Source organism: Euwallacea similis, chromosome 11 (genome assembly GCF_039881205.1).
Source record: "Euwallacea similis isolate ESF13 chromosome 11, ESF131.1, whole genome shotgun sequence".
Taxonomy (NCBI): domain Eukaryota; kingdom Metazoa; phylum Arthropoda; class Insecta; order Coleoptera; family Curculionidae; genus Euwallacea; species Euwallacea similis.
In genome coordinates this window covers 1,034,656-1,062,452 of record NC_089619.1, presented here as the reverse complement: position 1 = coordinate 1,062,452, position 27,797 = coordinate 1,034,656, and the positions used below count along the sequence as shown (strand labels likewise).

The window sequence follows — 27,797 nt, the reverse complement described above, 5'->3', positions numbered from 1 at the left end:
CAAAGTATTTTGCTTTTTATCGGGAGAATGTATTTCTAAGCTATAAATATAACTGGGCCCTTGTGTTAAATCCTAAACATATATCAAATCTTTTATCAACAGAGCTAAGTCAATGGTCGTGTTGATTCAACTGTGGGCTGTGTTGAGGTCAAGTACTTAGTACGTGCGTACTTAACTCCCACTTTCTGCAAAGTAGTCCCTACTATATTGATCATTAAAAGACTCAGATGTTGATTTACTGTGACGTGAAAAAACAAAACACCCTGTATGTACATATATCCAAAAACAAGACGCTGTTCCGCAGTGTCTCGTTTTTCGATATATAGGGTGTATTTAGCTGAGTATCCATTAGATGTATTAAGTATCGGAAATTCATAACATTTGTTATTTTAAGAAGGATGACTATGTTTCTTTTTTCTTTTTATGATTAACTGATTTTTATGAATAACAATTTTTTTATACAGACAATTTTTGCCAATGTTGACATACAACAATTTTTATCTTCCAAAGTTGACATTTTAGGTTAGCAGTATGTTATTTAAAGTTAACCTGAAATTCAACAAGGAATCATTAAAAAAATTAAAAACATAGTCATTCAACAAAGTTGTTTTGAAAATATTTTCAATCAGTAGATTTTGGACCCAAATGGCTGCATAGAAATTGTGATTTTCAAGCTTTCGCGGTTTTCTAAATACTTCTAATGGGCACTCGGCTAAAGACGCCCTCTACATAATATATCCTAAAACACTAATAATAGAACTAATAATATAACTACTAAATAACACAATACATGTAATAGAACTTAACACATTGTAAAAAACTATGAAACAAACCATACTACTAAAAATTTACCAGAGAGAGGAAAAAAAATTCTATCATGTCCAGAGAAATGGGCGATAAAAAGAAAAGTTAGTGAAAATCCACAAGTTAGTGTGACAGATATATTGAAAAGTGAAATCAGTGGTTATCAAAAGGTTATCCGCAAAACAACAATACAAACATTTTTAAAAAGTCAAGGTATGCGAGCCAAAATTGACCAAAAAAACCATTTGTACGTCGTAAGAAAGATAGAAACAAACGTTTCGAGTTAACTCGAACTCGAGTTAACTTAAAAAAGTATTTAAACAAGAATGTTGACTATTAGAATAATTTCATATTTACCGACGAAACAAAAATTGAGTTGTTTGATAAATGCAAAAAATGCTTATGAACAGAAACCAACAAAAAGCTGATAATCAAAAAAATTTAATTCCTACTGTAAATCATAGAGGAGGTTCCATTCTAATCTGGAGCTGCATGTCGTGTCATGGCGTGGGACAATTTTATTTTATTGATGGAAATATAGATCGACTTGTCTACATAGACTTAAAAAAAGATAACGTGAGGAAAAAATGAGGATTAAAAAAGACTTAATATTCCAGCAGAACAATAAAGCATACGGTCCAGATAGTTAAAAAATAGATTTTGTATAATGTACCAAGAGTGTTGGAAACACCTCCCCAATCTCCAGATCTTAATGCCATTGAACATTTATGGTCGGAACTAAAAGGAAAGGTTAAAAAACGAAGCATTTTGAACAAAGAGCAATTAAAAGCTAATGTCAAGCAGAATAATTAAAAATCAAACCAAATTTTCCTAGAAGAGTAGTAGAATCGATGCCTAGGAGATTAAAAGAAATTATAACATAACAAAATGCCACATTATTAGTTTTGTGCTATTTAGACATATTTAGGAGGAAAGTGGTAACGAACGAATAATTTTTCGCATTTTTTTTTATTTTGAAGAATATCTATTCTATAAATGAAGAATAGTTTTTGTGATAAAACTCAAATAAATTTAAGTAGTTTGGATTTTATCAAAATTTTCTGCAATTATTCTAAGTAGACGAATAATTAATCTACCGACCATACATACCAATAACAAACATCCTGCTTCTTATTTACTGCATAACAAAGAAACACCCTCAATTTTTTTGCAATTAGAATACCAAGAAGGCTTCGCCCACCGCACTCATGCAGTCATGATATACATTATGATAGCGTTGATAGTGAATAATCTGCCACTCCTGCCTAACTTATCAATAACACCCGACTTTTGTATAGCTAATTAATTCTTAGATGTGAGAAGAATTGTGTCAGATAATCGAAGTATTGCCCTTGACTTTAAACGCCTACGGATTCAGATTAGACTTCTTGTAACTGTGTTTGTAGCCGAAGCCAACAAGAACCGATATGTAAAGGTCAAGAGAAAATTTCCTTTTCTCAGTTTTCAGAAAGCTGGTTTATGAGTTCAGTCAATTATCCTGCACCGTTTGGCATTTGGTTGGAATATTTGCATACTTCAGTAGCATCCAGCAATATAAATTCTTGCGTTTAGTTGGCATGTACCATAGTCAATCCATAATATCACTCGCAATTTGTCATTTCAAGGGAACCGTCAATAACTCGTTTCAGCTGTTAACCTCGTTAAATCATGTGGTTAAATTTTTTTAATTTTGCAGCAAATGCGTAAATCATCCTAATTTATCTGTCGTAATTCGCCTGCTAATAGCTAGCAGGATCCTTGACAAAAACATCCACCATTTAGACACTTTTGTTAAAATAGTAACAGAAACCTTGCCATTTTCCTGCAGTTTACGTTCACTTCTATGAAACGAGGTCTGGCCCGACATAGATCGTTATGCGATTTTATTTTTGCAATAGATATCGCGATGCATTCATTAAGTGATATCATCTATCCGGTTGCCCAATTCACTTTTAACACACTTTTGCATGTTATTTTCGATAAAAATCAAGAGATGGTATAGTGTTTTCATTATAGTGGTGTCACGTCACATTCTTTTATACAGGGTGTCCCAAAAAGGCGACCAACCCACACGACATACAGGGCAGAACGGTTCTTTTTTTCATAGCTTCTACGGTTTTTGATACTTCAAAACAATAGACAAGAGCTCCCATTAACTGGTTAAGATAAAGGTAAATTTATTAGTTAAGGTAAATTAATAAAAAACAAATTAATTAAATGAATTGAAAAATTTTAAGATCAATTATGTACTAGCCAAGATAAAAAAACTGATTGCCCTCAAAGTCTAAGGCATTTACAATTTTCAAAATTAGCAGCACACATTTATTTCGGTCTGTCACAGGCACGCTAAACTTAAATCAAGGTTACTTAAAGGTCTATACTTACAGCAAACCTTAGATATGACTACAAATATAGAGAAAAGACTTATAGTTTCATCACAACTCCATTGGGACAAATGGTCGTGACTGACCTGAGGTGTGGCAACTTCATATACACCAAATTGACCCTAAAACTCTATTTCAATTTACTGATTGAAGCCAGATGAGACGCGCGGAACGGTAGAAAATAAAAAATAATGGTCAACGCGAGATTCGATTCTGATTTCAAAATATCTAAAATTGGATAAGGCAGGCAATTCCCATACATCTACAGGGTGTTTCTTAATATCGCGCTAATATTTCAGAGTGTGATTTTTCAGGTCATTTTATGAAGAAAAATTTATATGAACATATGGCTGCGGGAGCCCAAATTTTTAGCTACAAGATGTTGAAATTTTTCTTTTCAAATCGTTATTTTTAAATTCCTTAGATAGAACTTTAGATATTGCTTTCAATTTGGGTGTATGTTAATAGGGCATAAAACCTCGAGTTTTAATAAGAAACGTAATTCTATTGCTCAACCAGTGGCGTCGCTGCATACATGTCTTTCGATATTATTTAGGAAAAATGCAGTGCGTCACTAACATTTTTTCGAGTGAATATTTTTTCTTACTAGGCTAGTCAATTCTACTTGAAAAAGATCTCTTATGTTTTTCTCGTCAAACGAGCCGTTCTTGATTAAAACAAGAAAAATCGTCTTAGTTAATTTGTCTATTTCCAAAATTAATTTAAATTTCTTTCCTCAACAAATGTATGTTTTTTAAATATTGTGGGAAATACCCACCTGCGCTTAATAACCATGCTTCAGCAGGTCTGCGCATGGAATTGCGCACTAGTTCAAATATTCCCGAGGTATTCCGAATTGTTTCTCACGAAGCAATTATTCGCTCTTTTAAATCTTGTAGGGTGTTCGCGAGAGTTACATACACCAAAGTTTTAAGATCACCCCACAAAAAGAAATCCAAGCTATTGAGATCAGGAGATCTTGCCGGCCATTGCTGCAATCCACCGCGACCTATCAAACGATTGGAATAAATTTATGAAATGTTCGTGAGCAATTGCATTGAAATAAGCAGGTGCTCCATCACGTATATACCACATTTGATTTCTTAACGCAACTGTTACATCTTCAAGCAACAAATGTATGATACAAATCACATCGTCGTTACAAAATGTAACAAATTCACAGTCGCCTTATGTAAAATGATAAATCATCTAAATTTCATATGCTAAAAAAGGATAAAGAAACATTCGAATGTCTAAACACAACATTATTTTGTCGCCTGATTGCCGTTTAATTTGTTGACGTTTCCCAGTTGACCTGACAGGTATATTCTGAAAGCATCAATTTTCACTAACTCTTGATGTTTTTGATGTTTTAAACCCTTATTTTGTTTGTTCGTCCACTTTCGCGGTAAAAATCTCTTCTTTTGAAAACTAAAATAGAGCGCCTGGTTATTTATTATCGGTGTTGCCCAAATTCTTAAATAGTCAGTGTAAGGAGTTTATAGAGTCCCTTATCAACTATACTACGTGACAAAGAAAGGTAAACACCCATTAAAAACCATCTTATTTTGATAATTTTTTGCATGTTGACTTATCTTAAAAGAAGAAAGAAATGATCAAAATTTCAAGTTTATCTGTTAATTTTTTTTTAGTTTCCATGGGTCGTTCCTTAAAAAAATAAAATTTTGTTTAAACATTTTTGTCCACATTTGCATCGCAACTTTTGTGAAATGTTTTGCAATCGGTCATAATTTTTACTCATTATGCCTAGAGTGCGTAGAATTGAACAGATCCGTCAGCTTAGTGACTGTGAGAGGGGGCGGATTGTTGGGTTGCGCGAAGCAGGTCTGTTGGTCAGAGAAATGTCTAGAAGAACTAACAGATCCTTAGGAACCATAGTGCGGTGTTACCAGGCGTGGACTCAGGAAGGCCGTGGGCACAGAGCCAGAGACACTGGGCGACTCAGAGGAACCACAGAGCGCGAAGATCGTCGATTGCGACTTTTGGCTCTTAGAGACCGATTTAGCAGCAGTCGAGCTATTGCAAATCAGTGGTTTGAAGAACATGGGAATAGGGTTGGTATGCGTACAGTATATCACCGAATACGAAGTTTTGGCCTTTTGTCCCATCGTCCGCATTGGGTGCTGCCTCTCATTGGCGAACATCGATCTAACCGCTTACAATGGTGTAGAAAGAGGATTCAGTGGGACCAAGAATGGACTCAGGCGATCTTTAGTGATGAATCCCGCTTCTGTCTGGGGATGAACGACGGTCGGGCAAGGGTAAAAAGGCGACGAGGTGAAAAGCGAGATCCACAATTTGACAGAGAGCGTCATGTCCACCGTACTGTAGACGTTATGGTATGGGGTGCTATCGCATATGGCAGCAGGTCACCCCTAGTTTTCATTAGAGGCAACATGACTGCCCAACGCTATATCCAAGAAGTGTTGGAGCCATATGTGATTCCATATTTTCGAACTATCCCGAACGCTATTTTCCAGCAAGACAATGCTAGACCTCATGTTGCTAGGCAAACAATAACGTTCATGGATCAACATCAAATCAACCGTTTACCCTGGCCACCTCGATCGCCGGATCTGTCTCCTATTGAACATGTCTGGGACATGATTGGCCGCAGGCTGTTGAATTTACAGCACCCTCCACAGACTTTAGCAGCCCTTACTCATGAAGTTCAGATTGCCTGGAATGAGATACTTCAAGAAGACATTGACAATCTTATTAGATCCGAGCCCAGGCGTATCAATGAGTGTATAAGGAACCGTGGATGCTCAACACACTATTAAAAAAAATGAAGTTCCTCCTCTGATCTTGCTGAAAATGTAATCATTGAATAAGTATGTGGTACTGAACACGTACAAAAAAAATTATCAAAATAAAATTATCTTTAATGGGTGTTTACCTTTCTTTGTCACGCAGTATATTTTGAAAGAGAATTGAAAAGTAATGAATCCTTATTATCACTGAATTCAGTTAAAGAGGTAAATTTAATTTTTATATTTTGGAATTGAGAATTTTAAAAAGATGTGGCATCAGTGCTGATATGAAGTGTATGACGTAAATAAAATATTACGTGATTTGTATTACAGTTCTTCTTGAAGGAAATACAGGTAAGAGTGTCCATTAAGGCGTCCTGGCAGGAAATATGGACCTATAACCACCTTCACCGATTTATTCGAATAAATACAACAAAAATATAAAATAAACTTAATAAAACAATGTAAATGGAAGAAATAATACGAACAACATTGTATCAACAAGAATTTTTCTCGGAGTAACTAGATTTGTGGGCTGAAAATTCGTCAATGGTAAATCAAGCAATTTTATAATAATTTTATTGCCTTAATAACAGACGGCTCGTCTGACGAGACCGTTTTCATGTAGAATTGGCCAGTTTAATTAGAAAAAAAATTCCGGCGAAAAAATATCAGTGGCGCACCACTTTTTTCGTAAATAATATCGGGAAACATGTATGCAGCGACGCCATGGGTTGAGCAATAGAATTACTTTTCTTATTAAAACACGAGATTTTATATCCTATTAACATACATATATCCAAATTGAAAGCAATATCTAAAGTTCTTTCTAAGAAATTTAAAAATAACGATTTTAAAACACAAATTTCAACACCCTGCAGTTACAAATTTGAGCGCCCTGCGGCCATATGTTCATATGAACTTTACTTCATAAAATGACCCGAGGAATCACACCCTGAAATATTAGTACGACATTAAGGAACACCTTGTATATGTCGAAAAGATCACGTCAACGCATACGGATTTTGGCAACAAAGCTGCGCAAAAGTCGCACAACCTTAATACGTTAGTAAAAATGTATTTGTGTAACGCAGCTTGAGTCCAATCAATTCGCCCCGTATATTTTGATCTTCAATGAAAATACATAATTGGCAAATTTTTCGCAATGAGACCTGCAGAAGAAGGGTTCATTGTCAGCGAAGCAAATTTGTCGTGGGCCGTGCGACGGACAGTTTAGAACTTTTATAAAACAGCTAAAAAAACTCCTAGAATTCTCCAAAACTTTTAGAATGACTCTTATTCTGAGTCAGCCTGCATGCACTTCTTTTGAATTTCAAACCACACGCAGAGAATAAGACTTAGACAAATGAAGCTTGAGGCTTTATGACGAAACTGGGCGTTAGTAGGAGTAACTACATGGCGGTTGGGTGGTATAGTCATAGAGGAGGATATCTGTTACATCCCAAGCACACACCAAGGGAAGATAACGCATCCTATACACACAACAAGATCTTTATATCAGCGCACATCGGGTGCACTAAAAATTAATTGCCTGGCATGTCTCGGGTTCATTACCTTTCGTGGAAAGCTATTACGTCTAGTTTATCGCGTCATCTAAATTAAGCTGGTTTATTACAAAAAAAGGCAAATAATGACGCAATACCGGAATGCATATGCCTTCGTCTGGAATGCAGTTAAGTGTGGTTTTTGCGGGAAAAAACTCATCGGCGATGCCTTCCTCTGAACTCGTCTATGCGCTAGGTTAACCTAGCGCATGGTTAAGGTCGGAAGAATTATGGCAAGCTACGAGGCGACGTGAAAAAGTGATACTTTATAGATAATTAACTAGGCACAATAGAAAATCACGAAGGGAAATAATGGAAACTGATTAGCTAATGCGTGGAGATTATGGCCGCGGAAATTACATAACCGCCCACACTTGCATTGAAACTATAAAGCGAGTGATAAAAACAATAAAAGCGTGAAGTTTCATTAATTAGTTGCGTTAGCAACGGCCCGAGTATAAATCGAGGAATTACTTCGAGTTAAAGTACTTCGTTAACAAGAAGTTGTTTAATTGAGCATTAATTTGCCAGAATCCTGGCATTTTTTGTCATATGAATTCACAAGGGTTTTTGATTACCATGTAAATCAACTTGTGTCACGGGATTCTAATGGAGATGGACAGAGCCCCAGTAATTGGAAGTTCGTTGATTAAGTTCGTGTTTACTGGTTCCTACCAGTTGGCATGAATTATTAAGACTTGAAATGGAAAATTAATTATACAAACTACTTATACATACATGAATCTGATGGGAAGTTGACTGCAGCCTTTCCATTGGAATAATTTATGAGGGAAGGAATCCATTTTGAGTTTGATTAATTTTTTCCTAATTAATCTACAATTTAATTTTAATTCAAAAACTTAAACGAAAAAAAGACCATGTTTTTTGTGTAAATTCTATTCTAGAATGCCGAATATGTTGGAAATTGATGAAATGAGAAGATTTTTTTTAGCATTATTGAACAGAGACTGAAATGTTGGACAAAGGCATCAAATAAATAACAAATAAAACTAAGGAGGAAGTTGATGCGAAGTGTATAAGATGCCTCGACTCAACCCACCGTTAATGATGCTGAACTAATATTAACCATTATTCAGTCTTAGGCGACATGCATGAGGGCTTCTCTTTAAAATAAAACCTGCAGAGCAGTTCTGATGTTTCGAAGCAGCACCAAGAAAAGCCACAGACTCGTTATACAATCAACTGCCAATTTCATCAAAATTACTCCGCAATCTTCACTGAATAGCTTCAAGAGCTTTACCAGCAGAGATTAATAAATATGAAGCTGCAACCACAGTAGTAGGCAGGATCATGTATCACCGCTCGCTCAGGGTCATAAAATGCGCATTCTGGTCCATAGTAGGAAGGAATAATTGAACCTATAAATATAGACTTCTGCAATAAAATATAGGTGTTCCGGCTTACGCCAACACTTGAATTTTATTACATTACCCGTGGCAGGACTATTTTGATTTATCCGCGTAATGAGAGAGGTATTTACGATGGTAAAATATGGGGTCTCTGTAGGAATGTTCTGGATCAAAAGGCAGGCATAAGGAGATAATTTAGTGCATTGCTGTTAGCAGTATAAACCCACCTAGATATCTCTATAGATTTTTAGTAAATATCCTAAATTAGTTATTAGGAAACGTGTCTCTTACACATTGGATTATTTTGGTACTTTTGTCGAAGGCGGCTCTGGAACGCCACGATAAAAATGATGCTCGAGCTGCAATTTCAGAATTGAACGTGAGAAGTACAGTGGCTCGAATCCAGGCCAGTGGCGCAGGTCACAACGCGATTCGAGTCCATAAAAGGCAGAAATTTTGGAGATTGTTTCGGAGAGGCCTTATTCGTCATCTCTGGTCGACGAGGAGAGGAAAGGGGAGGCAAGGAGAGAAAAGGGAATTCCGGCGTTTTTGCCAAAGCTGGCTGTGCACCGCCATATTGATTGTAAACATCACAGTGATGAAGACAACTAATTAACTGTTATGTCGATGTTGTATAACAATTGTGTTATCCAGCATTGTTATGCATTGTGCGTATTGGCTCTATATGTTTGGAATTATTTCGGCATTTTTATTGAAGGTGGCCGTGGAACGACATGTGATTGAAAACAATTGAAAATTCGTTTGCCCGTTGACGTCGCATCAAGAATCTGTCAGCAAAGCTTAAGCTGTCGACGAGCCGGATTTTCCGATTTGAGTGCGAAAAGTCTATTGGCTCATCAGGTAAGTGGAGTAATTAACAAATTAAATTTTATGACGATGTTGAAAAAACACACTCAATTTTTAGCGTGAAGAACGTAATATGAAATTCCTTTTAATAGATAGAAGCGGAGGTGCAGTCATAATGGGCTGTGTTACCTGTTGAAACGCGTAAATTAAAATGTTTTCTCATATTCAGGGGTGTCTAAGCTTGTTTTGAGGTGTTTCAGGGGTATGACTTCCAAGGGACAACCCAAGACGTTAAATACTCCCAATTTAAGCTTGCGGTGTAGTGTTTTTCAATAATAAAGCTGCTGTAAAAGTAAAAGTAACTAAAAATATACAAAACCCCTTCGCAACAGGTATTGCGTGATGGTTCCCGTTGACTGTAAGTTATCCCTTCACATGCAATTTAGCAGGACATTTAAGAACCAGCCCTAAGTGGGAAACCATACATAGAATCTCAGTAGGACTTCCAATTAATCACAAAAACGAAACGCGCCTGGCGCATTTGCTTCTTCACAAATCTGTGATAAATAAATATCATTAAGCCAGCCATGTCTTTTAGCTGACAAAAGATATTTTATGCAGTAAGAAGATATTATTTTCCACAAGAATTATCCATGCTACCTAATTAATTTAATACCTCTGACTGCATTCTCGGCTTGAGCATAAATTACTCAAGCGGTGGGTGTCGTATACCGAGAATTGGCAGAATTTTATAGTGTACCCACAAGTGGGATGCTAAAATCAATAAAATTGTTATAGTTGTTTAAAAAACGAAGTTGATACTGTGGGAGGTTGGGCGGATTTGGATACTTCTATAAATACTCGTACATTTACAACAAGGTGTTGAATTAGAAAGTTTGCTCTGAAAGGCGGCATTTTTGCTCTCCCTCACAACACGTATTACACACACATAATTACATCCATGTAGAGAGAAATACAACATCCGCCAAAATAAACTGTACCGAAAATAAAAATTAGATTTATCTTTCAATCTCTGTAATTTAAATGTTAAAAATGTTCACCATTTCGCCGCTTCATATCGATTTTTTAAATCACTAACAGATTTATGAAAAGTAGTTAATGTAACTGTTGAAAAAAAATTTTAATCCTTTTTCGTAGTTCTGCAATATTCGCCGGCAGATTTTTTGAGTGAGATATTTTCTCTTTCATTATCCTCCAAATGTATGCATCAGGTGGCGTTAAATCAGGCGAATAAAACGATATTCAAAGTCCCTTCTCTGAGAAATGATTTTATTATCAAAATGCTGACGGAGTAAGTCTAGGGTGCGCGCAGCTTTATGGCTCGTTGCACCATCTTATTAAAACCATTGTGCGCGCACCTGTAAATTTCGTGCACGGTAAAATTTCTTTATATGTCTCATAAAAGATAAAATAATGTTCTCTCTATAACGCCCTTGGTTGACAGTAAGTGAATTCTGATTATCGTCTTCAACGAAGTAAGGACCAATCATTTCGTGACTAGATACCACCTACCAAACCGTAACTCGAAGACTGTGGAGTGGTTACTCTACAATAACATTTACCCAAGGAAAACACTTACAACAAGGACCTTCAAATTCAAGGAATCTGATTGTATATGGAATTAACATAGCCGCTAAGGTAAAAGTGACTCTCGTCTGAAAACGATGTTTTTCAAGAATTCCAGACCCTCGTAAATTAAACTTGACATGCGATCACAGTAAAGGCCGTGTAAGGTTAAGGGGTCAATTCGGACCCTACGGGCGATCGATCTGAAATTTTTACCAATTGTCCCTATCACTCAAAGGACTTACCACACAAAATTTGAACTTCCTAAGTCTCACCATTCAAGGGTAGGACGGGGTTGAGGGTGAAAACTTTAAAAAGCCATATCTCGGGAACTATTCATCGTACCGCGTGGGGCAAAACGGTGCGTCCTTCAGTGACCACCTTCTTATTTTCATATACTTGGAGATTTATCGGTTGATGCCAAAGAGCCGAAATCTCAAAAAAAAAAAAAACTTAGGTGATTTTAGAGGAGTTCGCACTTTGGTACACTAATCATTTTTGCACACTGTGTAGAGCGCCTGTCGAAGTATCTACCCACGTTGAATCAGATTTGTATCAAATTCAATATTTGGGATCTAACGATTCAAAGTATAGGTATACAGGGTTATTCACCCAACCCGTTCATTAGAAGTTTACTAGGATCTAAAAGTGATATGAATTTGAAAATTTGGAGTTAAGTTCGACATATACTATTTTTTTTAAATATTTTCAACTTGCTGCCACTTCCGGTTTAACCGGAAATAGCTGTAACTTGCTTATTTCAAATGGAACCGTCAGTATATTATTTTATTTTTAGATTCTACATAATATTTTAGGAACATTTTCTGTATAATGTTCTATACTTAGTTCTTACCGTTTTTGAGATATTTGACCTTGAATTAAAAACATGCCTCTGTAATGGCCAATTTTAAAATTGCATATCTCTGTAGTTATTAAAGACATAATATACATATTTTTCAGAATGTCAATACATAGTCTTAGGTTCACTCTTTCACTATTTACATGACTTAGTATTATACAGGGTGTCCAAAATTCAGCTCCTGACATTTACATTTTTGAAGTTGCAAAAGTCTTTTTTTTTAATGGGACACCCTATAACTTTAAGCAGTACCAAGTAGAAAATGTAATTCTCCATTGAACTGTATGAGGGTGACCTATACCTATTCCAAACCATTTTCGAGATAATTAAGTTTATGTGAAGCTAATAGTACATATTCATTCTGGTAAATTTTTATTCTTCGCGTAGCTGGCCATGGAAGAGAAATAATGACAGTTATTTGTTAATAATGACAGTTATTGTACGTTTTTGTTTTTCGGTGGCTGTTAGTAGCAAAATTAAAGTGAAACTTTGAATCAAAATTGAGAATATCAGCGTTTGTGTATTCTTCCATTTTGTTTCATCCAAGTATATGAAAATAAGAAGGTGGTTACTGAAAGACGCACCATTTTGCCCCACGCGGTACGATGAATAGTTCCCGAGATATGGCGTTTTAAAGTTTTCACCCTCAACCCCGTCCTACCCTTGAATGGTGAGATTTAGGAAGTTCAAATTTTATGTGGTAAGTCTTTTGAGTGATAGGGACAATTGGTAAAAATTTCAGATCGATTGCCCGTAGGGGCCGAATTGACCCCTTAACCTTACACGGCCTTTCTCTTATACGTTTATCCGCAGCGTTTAGTCGTTTTCCAACTTAAATACGGTATGGTTAACCACCAACTAATTTTGAAATTAAACGTGTAAACGTTAAATTGATGTTGAGTTTACATGCATTTCTTACAAGGCCTCTTTGAGGAGATTGTACAACTTGGTCAAAAACACGTTCTCCGTTTTCGTTAATACACACTCTTTTTCGACAACCTGAAGAACCTTTACGTTGACACAATACACTACCAGTGCAACGAAATTTTTCAACAGCAGCTAATATCACACTTTTGCTGAGGGCTACTTTATTAAACTTTTGTCGATATTTTGTAACACCTGTTGTAAATTTGGACCATGATTGCGACCATTTTCGTGTGAGCGGAAATAATGCTCTACCGAAAAAGTTTTTCTTCCGTTGTTACAAGTATTTTTAAATCAAATTTAACTGCAGCGTATTATTAATATGTTAATTAATGACAATTAATTCAAATATGACAAATACACATTACATAAGCAACTCCACAGCACCTTCTCTTTCGGTACTGTTTATTTTAGCAGATACCATATGTTCGGCTACCTCAATCCTAGATTAGATCATACGTTAGCATCCAAGTAAATAAGACAGTTTTGATAAGATTGCCTCAGTCATAATATAAAATCCTGATTTTTTTGACCTTAAGTTTGAAAATATATGCACTGGTCGACATCAGATGTGTCACACATAGCTTGAGCTTTATCTTCGAGTAGTTTATGTGAGAAATTCTTTCATATTCCTTTGTCACGCACAGGTTTTTTCGAGATTGTTTTAAAGAATATGAGTGGAATACTAAATGCGTCGTTTAAAATCATGCTTGTGGCTAATTACATTGGAAATTTGGAGCTTTTCATGGGTAAAATTTTCAACTATATTGAATAAAATACTTACTCTGTAGAGTACGATAGAATCTGAGAATTGCCTTACAAGCACCTGCATATAAATAAAGTAATTTATTATTTAAGTAATAAAGAGTTATCTCTATAAAATTAGCATACTAATTTATAAGCGAACGGAATTTTAATTTCACTACCTGATTCCTAAAACTGATTAATAGCAACATTTTGCAATATAGTAATGTATCTGAGCTATCAGATCTATTACCATACAAGGCAACTTTGCGCAAATTGGCAAAACTTCCTATATACAACCCGTCTAAAAAGCAGGAAACAAACATGCAAATAGAGGAGTTTCACGCTCTAGTACCTTTGACGAAAGTGAAAAATACTTTGTTACGGTACCAAACCAAGTGGTACTGTTTACAAATAGTTATGTGTTTCTTATGAGTGATATTTATTAATGGGAATTGCTTCGTTTAGTATTCAGTGGGTTTCAAAATGAGTAAATTTGTGTTTCTTACAATTAAACATTGCAGAAACGAAGCAAAATGTGAAAACATTCCCAACTTCTGTTTACAAAAACTGTTTGTGAAATAAATGCATATTTGCTTGTCGATTTGAAAATTTCCGAAAATTCAAATAACAAAAGACAAAATAAACAAAATAAATATATCCTAAAGACTAACAATTCTGTGGTTAAAGGATAACATAATTAACCCAATTTAAAAACTTTGGATACCTCTAGGTATCATCAGGGAATAATTTACATATAATTAAGTTAATTTAATGGCAAATCAGCTAAAATATTGAACCATTGCACGAGCTTCTATGAAAAAGTAATAAAAGTCTATTATAGCCATTAAAATTTTCACCGGAAATATTAAAATTTGCGTAATAAGACCCTAGTTAAACTCAAACCGACTGAAGCAGGCATACAAATTTTCTATAAATTTGCATCCACCTGTATCTGTTTTTATTTATCTTTTAGAGGATAGGACAGTCTCGGTGTGGTCAATAAACCCAATAAAATCGTTGTCCATAAAATTTCACTAGCACGCTTGGTTCACTCAATTGTTTATTTTTATTTTTATTTTATTTAAATTTTTTACTCCAAAGCTTACTCAAATTAAATGTAACCTGCCCAGCCACTAAACGCATCTCCAAAATGTTCTTTGTGGGAAAAGTTATCAGGCGAACTATCCATAGCTCCACGATGATAAATGTGACCATATTTCTAAATTAGACGCCATTCTTTTAGAAAATTGTCATATCAGGGCTGCATAAAGAGATATTAGGTAGTGCCAATTCAATTTGTGTAAAGGGCGTTTAGAATCAAAAAGCTTTAGCCATTAAAACTAAATTAGCATGTTTTCTCCCCAATACGCTGAAGAGGTCTTTAACAGTTTAATGACTTGTTGTTGGAAGAATAAACGGGGTTTAGGGACCCTAATGCAAATTGTGGAATTAAAAGAGGAAAAGCCCCATTACTCTGATTACTCGCTCTCTTGATTTTCGATTTTCTCATTGCTTTCGAGTAATATTTTTGAATACCTTATGATACTTATTCTACGCTCCGGTGCACGCAACCTGAGTCAAAAAAACACAGTAATTCATAACGCGCACTCGCACTTTTTCTTCCCAAGTTGCATTCCCCTCGGTTCGATTTTCAATGCATGTGATATGATCATAGAAGAAATCAGCGTTAATTTCAACCTGTTAAATATATTCCATCACATATCATATCACAACAAGCATAAGGTTTGCGACAGATTCCTCGTAGATAGGTATTTCCCCTCCTTTGCCCCATGTTCGACCAAAGCTTTCCTCCATCAATTTCCTTTTAAATAAATAATTTCTAAAATAATTTAAATCGACCAGTTTATCAACCCCTTTCCTGGAGGAATATGCTGCGTAAACATAACAGTCTGCATTAAACTTTCTGCTCCAGACAATTTTCTGCATCTTGCCTCTAAAAAGAGATTAATTTAAACTCAGGAAATCTTTTAATCATTTTAGGTTTAAATGAGTCGTGCACTACATTCAAATTTATAGTTATTTAAGCAATAAGTCAAGGGGATGAATAATCAAAGCACGTTTGACGCGTTAGCGAAGCGGTCGCGTTAATAGAGTTGAGATTAGTAATCTCCCATTAATACACGAGTTCAACAAAATCTAATTTTGGATTTAACATAAACGAAATAATTCGTAATTTCAATTTGCATCGCTGTTAATTGAGTATTGCTGGAAGTACGCCAGATCTATATCAGATCCATGCCGCCCAAATAAACCCCGAAATAAGGTAAGCATCAACCATCGGACACGTTTTGAATGCCAACCAAGTAAATGGTATTCTATAGTAAACACATATCACTATTCAAATATGTACAAAAATAATGTAAATAGCAGTAATAAATCCACTGTAAGTGTAATTGCACTTTTTTGCCCATTTTCCACCATATGTTTTTTTTCGTGATGACCAAATATGAACATTATTTCACGTTCGGTCGAGGTTTGCATAAATGGACACATAAGGCAGCTTTGTTTATTGCCTTAAGCATTTTCGAGGTACCGTGTAGACATGTTGCAAAATATCGTATTTAAAAGAATAAAGTGGATTATTGTAACAAGGTCGATGTGATGTAATCCGTGTGCATTGAGACCTGCACCGAACTAGCAACGTCTGCGATGACTACTTACGATTTCCTAGGCTTCCTAGAACCTCTCGCTTGGATTTTCCTGGAACAAAATGGAAGCATAAGTTTAAATTAAACTGCACTAAAGGTCCATACATTTGAAAGAAGCATTTAAAACTAACGCCTTGTGGGTACTGGTACATAACAGTAATTTTCTAATGCTCATTCACCTGTAGCCAACTGGCACAAATCTCATGTTTTGTTATTACAAATAGCCATAAATTACAGCTTTTTTCTAATAAAATAACACAGTAAGCCTTCCTTTATTAAACAGCGCATTTTATTATTCATTTAATTGGGGAAATAGGTCTCTGAGATAAATTGAAAACTTGAAGTTGGGCAATTGAACACTATTCAAAATGGTTATTTTATTAGCGCTAATGAGTGATTTTTTAATTGATTTACTGTTAATTATAATTATTGTGACTGCGGATGATTTAACATAAAAAATTGATTGCGGAAATATGTATAATGATTTAAGTGGACTTTTGACATACGGGGATAGTCCCAGAAGTACCCGACCTGACATATGGATGGCGATTTTTTGTAAAAAATTTACCTATAGTACAAAGACTTACAAAACCTTACAACAGTACTACAGTACTACAGTACAAAACCTTAAAAAGTTTATGTCTAAAGTTTGAGGATGCTACGTTGATTTATATCTGTTTTCGAGGCGTTTTTAGAGATTTTGTGAACATAAAAAAAATTTATCATCGATATGTGATAAAATACTTTCATTTGAAAGGTCTTAGTCCGTCCAACATCAAAGCGAAATTAGATTCTACTCTGGAGGAAACTGGTTATTCGTTAACAACTGTACAATGTGAAATGGCAGAATGTAACCGCGGTTGTACGAGTTGCTAAGATGAACTTTGCAGTGGTCGACTTAATGAGGCCATTCCAGAAACTGTGGTCGAAATCCACAAAACTGTACTGGAAGACTGTCGGCTAAAACTGAGCGAGTTACCAGACATGATAGACATTTCAAAAATTATTGTACATCGTATTTTGACCGAAGAATTGGATATGAGAAAGCGGTGCGCAAGATGAGTGCGGCGATTGCTCACAATTGGACAAAAACTCAAAGGAGAGAATCGGCTCCGAAGAAGGCAAAAACCGTTCCATTTGCAGAAAAGGTGATGCGTCAGTTTTTTGGGACGCACGTGGGTTAATTTTTATCGATTATCTCCCGAAAGGAAAAACAATAAACAGAGAATATTATGCAAATTTATTGCACAGTCTGAGCGAAGAAATTAGGAAAAAGCAACCGCATTGGCGAAAAAGAAAGTCTTGTTTCATCAAAACAACGCATCAGTTCACATTTCCGACATTGCGACGGCCAAAATCAATCAATTTGGTTTCGAACTTTTCCCTCTCCCACCCTATTCGCCAGATTTAATTCCCTCAGATTAATTTCTATTTCCAAACTTGAAAAAATAGCTCGGTGGAAAAAGATTTGCCAATAATGAAGAGGTGGAGTACGAAGTTGTTGTGTATTTTGACACATTCGAAGCTTCTCACCATAAACCGAGTACGGAAGCCATGGAACATCGCTGGGAAAAATATTAATCTCAAAGGAGACTATGTTGAGAAATATTGTAGTATTTTCCATTTTTTTTTCTTCAAGTGTTAGGTCGGATGCTTCTGGGACTATCCTTATATTAAAGATATAGCAGAAGATCAGTCTTAGCCATCATTATAATCTTCTTCATAGCAATAGTCGCAATTGAAATCCAAAGAAATGATCCACCCCTTTAATCACTAAAATACGAGCTGAAAGAAGGTGATGCTTTTAGTGAACGTTCTGTGGGGCATACGTGCAGTGTTCATTACAGTACCTGTGTTGAATCCTTTTGAAGCTGTATTCTTCCAAAATTCATTGAAATTGATGAAGTGAAACATTCTCATGATTAGCGTTATTGAAATACAAGAAAATATATAGAGTGTAGCATTATAAAAACTCGATTTTTTAATATCTAAAAGGCAAGATGATATTTGTTCAATTTTTTTTTGGAGGCTTCATGTCTAATATCTAATATTTTTATTAATGAAATAAATTGTAACTAAATGCTCATAGACAGGTATAGCTGCGCCAAGATAGGCATTAATAGCAAATTCGACAGTATCACTTTTCAAACAGCTGTTTTTGGTATTCACGGCAGTTACTTACTTATGAAACCCGAACTACCTACACATTTGACCTATAAGGAAGCATCAAAAGTAAGCCGATATATCCTTTTCTCGAAAACTGATACCGGGAAATTGCATCCGTCGAAGTCAAAAGTAGCGGTATTTGTTACATGCGTCTTTCACATCCTTTGTTCATTGACTTGAATAGATATGTGTAATGTCACGGTCAATTTGATATAAAACCCAATAAGGCATCGATTGGAAATATGGGTTGAAAAAACCAATAGATGGGATCTTCCAAGTCAGATGTGGTTTTGCGACCCAATGGAGTCGCTTACGGCAACAGGATATTACACCTTAATATTTACGATTAATTTAATATGCAGAAAGATTATTTGTATACTGAACATATTAATATTATGATCGGTAGGATAGGAAATAACGGTTTGGTTAATGAATGTTAATAAGGTAGATGTAAATACACTAGTGGTTCATTAATGTTAGTTCCCAACGATTGTATTGTAGATGAATGTGTAGAGGCATTTGCCAAGCAATTTTAATTGGTAGTAATCAAACTATTTTATGATTCGATTCGCTAAAAATAAGGATTTGATGGGAAATCGCTAAAATGTTAAGTCAACAATCGGTGTTCTTTGAATGCTCATAAAGGTCTAATTATCAATATGCAATTATCAATGCGCAATTATCATTAAATTATCTTAATTACACGTGATAAGTAATTTTCATAACAAACATTGCTAAATTCGGTACACCCCTTTTAATCTCTAAGATCTATACGGGGTGAGTCATGAGGAACTGTACTACATACCACACGTTAAAAAAAAATCCGATCAAATAAGCTTTGGAATTATTTGATACCTAGCCCGTATGCCTTTGATATGTTCTACGTAATCTCCAACATAGAAAAATAAACCTAACTTCACTTAAATGCGACTCCGTTTACCTTTATTATTAGTTGGATTTTATTAATAATAGTATTTTTTAAGATTCCACGAATATGTGTGTTGGTTAGTTACAGTTTCCTGAATGCTAAAAGTGTTGTTTACATTCGGTCAAAAAATCTTCATGATTATGAAATCATATCGAATTTAATAAATATTAATTACATAAATTAATTTTCGCTAATTTAATGGAATGCAATTAATTTTAATCTTTAATAGCAGTCCAAAAAAATAAAGCATACATAAATCTAATTAATATTTATTGGCTTATTCCATTTACAACAAATGCTGAAAATTTTATCCATTCGTGCCCAAACATAAATTAACTCTACGTTTCATATTATCAGAGACTAATGAAAATCTGTAGAGAAGCACTTTTACATTCTTGTCGAATTCTCTGCTTAAGATCTTCAATTGTGTGTATCGGAGTTTTAAAAATTATATTTTTTATCCTCGAGAACGAGAAATAGTCGAGTGGAGCTAAATGCGGAGATCCTGGTGGACAGATGCAGTCCGTCTGCGAGCGTATTACTCTATCGTCATAGTATTTCCTAAGATAATTACGAGTTGTTCTAGCTGTATGGGCCGTCACCCCATCCTCTTGAAATTGTCCATGCCGCAGTTCGTCAAAGTCAAGTTGGTTAATGAATTCTACATATTCTGATATCGGTTAGCTGTGATAGAATCATCGAAAAAAATATACCCTACTAAGCGCCTTCGTGAGATGGCAACCCATGTTCCAATTTTTCGAGGATGTAAAGGTGTTTTCGAAAACACATAAGGATTTTCTGCACTTCATATTCTCATATTTTGTGAACAACACTTTTCATTGTTTAGTAAAAAAACTAAGTTTACTAAAATGCTACAGTTTTGGATATTTAGATATTGTTATATGCTTTAAATTAGTTTACGATCCAGTGAGCTCTGTTTCGGCAAGGTTTTATTGATAGCGATTGAGATTCCCACGATATCGTAGAATGTTCAAGACCATGAATAGCACGTCCAGTTTCATGCCGTCATACAGTTTTTGAAGGCACCTATTGTTGTCTTATTCACGCGATTGTTGCGAAGATGGACTGAGGCCAGATGTGCGTCTAATTACAAGATGTTCGCCTTATTTGATTTACAACCGAAATTTCCAATGTCGAGTCCAATAAACCTCCCTTCCGAACTTCTCATCGACGGGGTTAAAAAAGATGAGACAAGTCTCGGCTCTTCTCCACGAACATTCGGACGGTACACATCGCGATCGGTCACTCACAACACCTTAAATTACACTCACTAATGCTCTAGATATATTACATTATAGTTATTCGAACATATCGTATTTTAGATTTATTGTTATTAATTAATAAATAGTGTTAACAAACATTGTGAATTAATTGAACAATTAATATCATCTCGTTTACAACCATACGGGAATAACATTGGTCCTTCGAGCCGGATTTGAGACACATATCGGTACGAGTGAAGTGAAGTTAAGGTGCATCGACAATTCAACAAGGACGCAAGACACACCAAGTGCTTGAGGTGCCAGCTATCAACGAGGTCGATATCATTGTGAAGTGCCTGATTGATCATCACAACAACCAGTGCAGTTAGAAGTCAACAGAACGTAAGCTATATCCTTTCATTTATCCTCAATCTAGTATATTCAGCAAGTCTCGATTACAATTGTATTACGACGAACACAGATCGCATACATATATAAGCATGGCTGGTGACGATTTAAAGACCAAACGCGGAATAATCAAAGCGAAAATCACCCGTTTTAGAAAATTCTTAGAAGATCCCGCGAATAAAGACAAGCATTATCAAATACGCGCACGGTTAACAGGTCATGAGTTACTCTGGTCAGAATATGGACACATACAAGATCAAATAGAAGTATCAATTCAGGCGGGAGATAGAGATGCTATAGCAAAGGAATCGGACGAACGCGACAGTTTCGAATCCGATTATTATGAACTGGTTGGACTAGCGGAAGAGCTAATAGCAAATACAAATAATGGCAATAAATCGGGACAAGGAATCAATGTAGCCGCGCAGCCAAATACACAATCCAACAACGTGTCTATGTTAAAGCAATTACCACAAATATCATTGCCCAAATTCAATGGGGACTTATCGAAATGGATAAATTTCCGTGATTCATTTGATTCATTAGTCAATTCTCAGACGTCATTGTCAAAAATTGATAAATTCAATTACCTCAATAATGCACTTGAAGGTGAAGCTGCGCGTGCAATTCAGTCGTTAGGTATTTCAGAGACAAATTACGATCATGCGTGGAAGAAGCTTCGGGATAGGTACGAAAATTCCGAAGAATTAATTCAGCATCACACACGAGCCCTATTTGGACTTGCTCCCATGGCAAAAAACTCATATACGGATTTACGCCGTCTCATTGATGATGCACATAATCATCTAATCGCCTTAAGAAGTATGGGGCAAGCAATAGGCACATGGGATTCGTTGCTCATCCACTTAATTTACAAAAAGGTGGACGATGAAGCCCGAAGGAGTTGGAATAAACGTACATTGGCTACCTTAGGCAAACGCACATTCGACGATTTTACTTCCACCCTAGAAACCCATTGCAAATATCTACAAACAGATTTCATCGAGAAGCGATCGATCGCACTGAATCAACGAGAGCAAGCCAGTCATAGAGGTGGAAAGGGGACAAACGAACGCGCTGTATTATTAACCACAACCATGAACTCATGCCCAGAATGTAAGGGGAACCACCCCATCTACATGTGTAAAAAATTCAGAGAGAGAGAAGTACAAGAACGAATTGAGCGCATTAAGGAGTTGAAGTTATGTTTCAACTGCCTGAGATCGGATCATCAAAGCAAAACATGCCTAGCGGGTACGTGTAAGAAATGCAGTCGCCGACACAATACCTTATTACACGTCAATAAGCCCAACAGTGAACTAAAGGACACATCAAATGAGCCTACCATGACATCTGAGAGACCTAATAACTCCACTGTTTTAACCGTTCAGTCATCGGACAACTCTTCAACACATGTGATCCTTGGTACTGCTATTGTACAAGTACATGATCACGAGGGAGTGATCCATGAATGCCGAGCATTATTGGACTCAGGATCACAGATCCATTTCATCACGCAAGAGCTATGCAACAAGTTAAGGTTGTTCAAAACAAGTACCGATACGACGATTTCCGGAATACATCAAGCGACAATCAATTTGAACTATAAGGCATTATTAAAACTACAATCACGTACTACAAGTTTTAAAACAACAATCACTTGCCTAATCACCCCGAAAATAACGGACAACTTGCCTAATAGTGAGATAAACAGGAGAAGCATAAAGATACCATCTGGAATTGAGTTAGCTGATCCCTTATTTGACGACAGTCGACCCATTGACCTTCTCATAGGTGCTGGATTGTTTTGGGATTTGCTATGTGTTGGTCAAATAAAAACTGGCAGGGACCAACCCCTGTTACAAAAGACGAAACTAGGTTGGATTGTCACAGGAAGCATTCCACAGCAATCGCAATCGTTACGTGACAGGGCGGCATGTCATATGATAACAAACGCACAATTACACCAACAGGTAGAGAGATTCTGGGCAGTTGAGGAGTGTACGCAACGCAGTGGAGCCCCACCATTGAACCCTTCTGATCCATGCGAGCAGTTATTTAGATCTTCAACGTCTCAAGATTCAAATGGCAGATTTATTGTTAATCTTCCATTCAACGACAAGAAGGATCAATTAGGCGAATCATATCATGTAGCAGTAAAACGCTTGATGTCAATGGAAAGGAAATTCAAGTCTAATGCTGCTTTACATGTTGAATACGTCAAGTTCATGAAAGAATACGAAGAGCTTGGGCATATGTCGAGGTTATCGCAAACACGAGTGGAAGAGGTGAGCCATGCATTCTATCTTCCACATCATGCAGTCATCAAGGAACAAAGTACGACTACCAAACTTCGAGTCGTATTTGACGGTTCGGCAATGAGCACTTCCGGTCTGTCATTAAACGATGTCCAACATGCGGGATATGAGGTACAAGATGAACTATTTTCGATACTATTGCGATTCAGGAAACATAAATACATTGTTGCAGCCGATGCAAAACAAATGTATCGACAAATATGGGTGAAAGAGCAAGACAGAGCTTATCAACGAATTTTGTGGCGCCCCAATGACACACTACCCATAGAAGTATTTGAGTTGAATACAGTTACTTACGGCACGAGGCCTGGGGCATACTTGGCAAAACGATGTCTCAGACAAATTGGTGAAGAAAACAAGGAAGTACATCCTGATGCGTGTGAGGTCATCATCAATGACTTTTATGTAGATGACTTACTTACTGGCGCAAACAGCGTCGACGCTGCTAAGAAATTAAGCCAAGGATTAACGCAATTATTAAGAACAAGAGGATTTGAATTACGCAAATGGGCGTCTAATGATGCACGGATATTAAAGGATATATCAACAGATGAACGAGTGATAGAACCCAACAAGGATCCTAAAACTTTAGGATTGAAATGGAAAACGAGCACTGACGAATTATTGATCACAATAAGCCCGCAAGAAGAGAGGAAAATAACCAAAAGGTCAATATTATCACAAATCGCTCAGATATTTGACCCATTGGGGATTATTGCCCCAATCACCGTTCAAGGGAAGATTATTCTACAACGCATATGGCAATTGCAACTCGAGTGGGATGAATCCTTGCCCCAAGATCTATACACGATTTGGAAGGAGTTTCAGCAAGGACTTATACATCTATACAGCATTCAAATACCTCGCCGAGTGCTGGGCGACCAAACCATACGAGTAGAACTCCACGGTTTCAGCGATGCATCTGAAAGGGCATTTGGAGCATGTATCTACTTAAGATCGACGGATAAAGAACAGAAGCACACAGTCCGACTGCTTTGTGCGAAATCAAGAGTTGCGCCACTAAAGAAGATGTCCATACCTAGGTTGGAATTATCGGCGGCCTTATTACTAGCTCAATTGGCCAGTAAAACAACGCAAGCTTTAAAAACAAAGATCGATGATCAATATTTTTGGAGCGATTCGATGATTGCGTTAGCATGGATTAAGGGCCAATCAAATAGATGGAAGAACTTTGTAGCTAATCGTATTGGAGAAATACAACGATTAACTAACAACAATTGGGCACACGTCACTTCCGAAAACAATCCAGCCGATTTGGTCTCACGTGGTGCGGATCCGATACAGTTGTCCAATTCAGCATTGTGGTGGCATGGTCCTTGGTGGTTATCTCAAGATAATACATCATGGCCATGCAAGGATATACAAGTAGAAGACGACGCAAGTGAGGAAAGGCATGTGGTACCTATGATCGCTCTCACCAATGTGATTCATCCCTTCAATTCGTTTAACAAATTCTCATCATGGCCACGATTAGTTCGTGTGCTAGCATACTGTTTAAGGTTTATACACACAACGCGTAATAAGGACAAGGATATAAAATCGTCAGCATTGAGCACCTATGAAATACAACGGGCGCAAAGGTGCATCATTAAAATTGCTCAGCAGGAGTGGTTCAGTGAAGAGTTGAAACGTTTGAAGGCAGTTCAACCAGTGGCAAAATCCAGCCGACTATCATCGTTGAATCCCTTTATTGATAACAACGGTATACTCAGGGTTGGTGGCCGTCTTCAAAAGGCGCCCATCGAATTCGATCATAAGCATCCTATTATATTACCGCCAAATCATAGGTTGACATGGCTAATAATAGAATATGAGCACAAAAGGCTGTTGCATGCTGGTTATCAAGCAGTGATATCATCATTGCGCACAAGATATTGGCCATTGTCAGCTAAGATGATGGTACGTAAAATTGTGAAAAAATGCGTCACGTGCATTCGATTACAAGGCACCACTACCCAATATGTCATGGGCAATTTGCCGTCATCGCGCATTACCCCCACTCGTCCGTTTCTTATTAGCGGTGTAGATTATGCTGGACCCCTGTACTTAAAGGAAAGGGGTCGTAGTCGTGTCACTATCAAGGCATACATGTGCATTTTTATATGCTTCACTACCAAAGCTGTGCACATCGAATTAGCACATGATCTTACGACAGACGCGTTCTTGAATTGCTTACGACGATTCATTTCGCGTCGGGGTCGTTGTCAAAGGTTATATTCAGACAACGGGTTAAACTTTGTAGGAGCTCGTAATCAGTTGAACGAATTAGGAGCCTTGTTACAGAGCAAGGATTTTCGCGATAAGGTAGGGGAATATACAACAAATGAACAGATCGTTTGGCACTTAAATCCGTCATATTCACCTCACTTTGGCGGATTGTGGGAAAGCGCAGTCAAGTCCACTAAATTTCATTTGAAACGCGTGGTTGGTGAAACCAGGTTAACATATGAAGAAACATACACAATACTAACACAAATCGAGGCTTGCTTGAATTCCCGTCCATTATCACCCCTATCTGATGATCCAAATGATTTAACTCCTCTAACTCCCGCACACTTTCTCATTGGAGAATCCCTAACGGCCTTACCTGAAGCTAACGTTAGCGAAATACCGATCAATCGCTTGGACAGATATCAACACTTGCAATACATGGTTCAACATTTTTGGCGACGATGGCAGCAGGAATATCTTCATCAACTACAACAGCGCAACAAATGGACTCATGGCTCACCGTGCCAATTGAAACCAGGATCCATGGTCATTATTAAGGACGATAATTCACCTCCTACGCGATGGCGTTTGGGGAGAATAACTCAGCTGCATATGGGCACTGACAGCATAGCGCGAGTTGTGTCGCTAAGGACTTCGGATGGCATAATAACTAGACCGGTGGTAAAACTTATACCGCTACTCATCGACCCTGAAGACTCTTCCTCTAAGGTAACCCGATCAATAACCGCAGCATCAAGTGAGCAGTAACTCTTTGCAGAAAACCACTGAAGTTAGAACTGGCTTAAATTAATTGTTATATTGAGAATTAGTTATGCATACTTGTAATGTAGGTACACATACATACACGTCTTACTTGCATAACATCATACGCTAATCGTTAGAATCACCTATCATCACATTCATTTGAAATGGGTCATTTCAAGGGGGGGTGTATGTTATATGCTTTAAATTAGTTTACGATCCAGTGAGCTCTGTTTCGGCAAGGTTTTATTGATAGCGATTGAGATTCCCACGATATCGTAGAATGTTCAAGACCATGAATAGCACGTCCAGTTTCATGCCGTCATACAGTTTTTGAAGGCACCTATTGTTGTCTTATTCACGCGATTGTTGCGAAGATGGACTGAGGCCAGATGTGCGTCTAATTACAAGATGTTCGCCTTATTTGATTTACAACCGAAATTTCCAATGTCGAGTCCAATAAACCTCCCTTCCGAACTTCTCATCGACGGGGTTAAAAAAGATGAGACAAGTCTCGGCTCTTCTCCACGAACATTCGGACGGTACACATCGCGATCGGTCACTCACAACACCTTAAATTACACTCACTAATGCTCTAGATATATTACATTATAGTTATTCGAACATATCGTATTTTAGATTTATTGTTATTAATTAATAAATAGTGTTAACAAACATTGTGAATTAATTGAACAATTAATATCATCTCGTTTACAACCATACGGGAATAACAGATATACTTGCCACAGAATCTAGAGGTTTTTATTTTGAAAATATCTTTAATTGGTAATAGTAAATAGCGAATTTTTCATTTCTTATGTAAGTCTTTTGAGTCACTTTCCAGTAATAGTAAAAATGAGTTTCCTTTTTCTTTTCTCCCGCTATTTTAATTTTAAAATGTTATGTACATCACAGATATTTTTTTCCATTATGATTCCATTAGATATTGCAGAGTCTTGCGTTTTGTTATTAATGTAACATTTGATATTGCAATACAGTGTATTCACGACAAAGATGGTAAGTATATCCAAATATTTAAAACTATAGGATTTTCGTAAACTTTATTTCTTTACAAAGCAATGAAGAGTGTGACAAATTTGTTGACTATTAGGCTATCTAACCTTTAGCAAATTTGCATGGCGCTTGTTCGAAAATTCGGATACAAGGTGATTTTTTTAGTCTGGAAAAAACTTACAAAATTTTTTGAGGACAGTTCTGTATTTTTTGAACTCTGAATACATTATTTTATTCATACACAACAGTGTATTCT

General features: G+C 36.6%; 2 protein-coding genes across 2 annotated transcripts in view; one reads left to right on the top strand and one right to left on the bottom strand.

Annotated features, from left to right (window-relative positions):
- LOC136411953 (uncharacterized) overlaps window positions 1–16,513 on the bottom strand; it is a 57,366-nt gene extending 40,853 nt beyond the window's left edge. Inside the window, exon 1 of the mRNA XM_066394755.1 lies at window positions 16,504–16,513. The gene's annotated coding sequence lies outside the window, so the exon portion shown is untranslated. The remainder of the gene's footprint in view (window positions 1–16,503) is intronic.
- Window positions 16,514–21,307: 4,794 nt separating this feature from the next.
- On the top strand, window positions 21,308–26,533 carry LOC136412311 (uncharacterized). Its single transcript, XM_066395339.1, has one exon. It carries the CDS (start codon window positions 21,308–21,310, stop codon window positions 26,531–26,533), a length of 5,226 nt encoding a protein of 1,741 aa, XP_066251436.1.
- The last annotated feature ends 1,264 nt before the right edge of the window (window positions 26,534–27,797 follow it).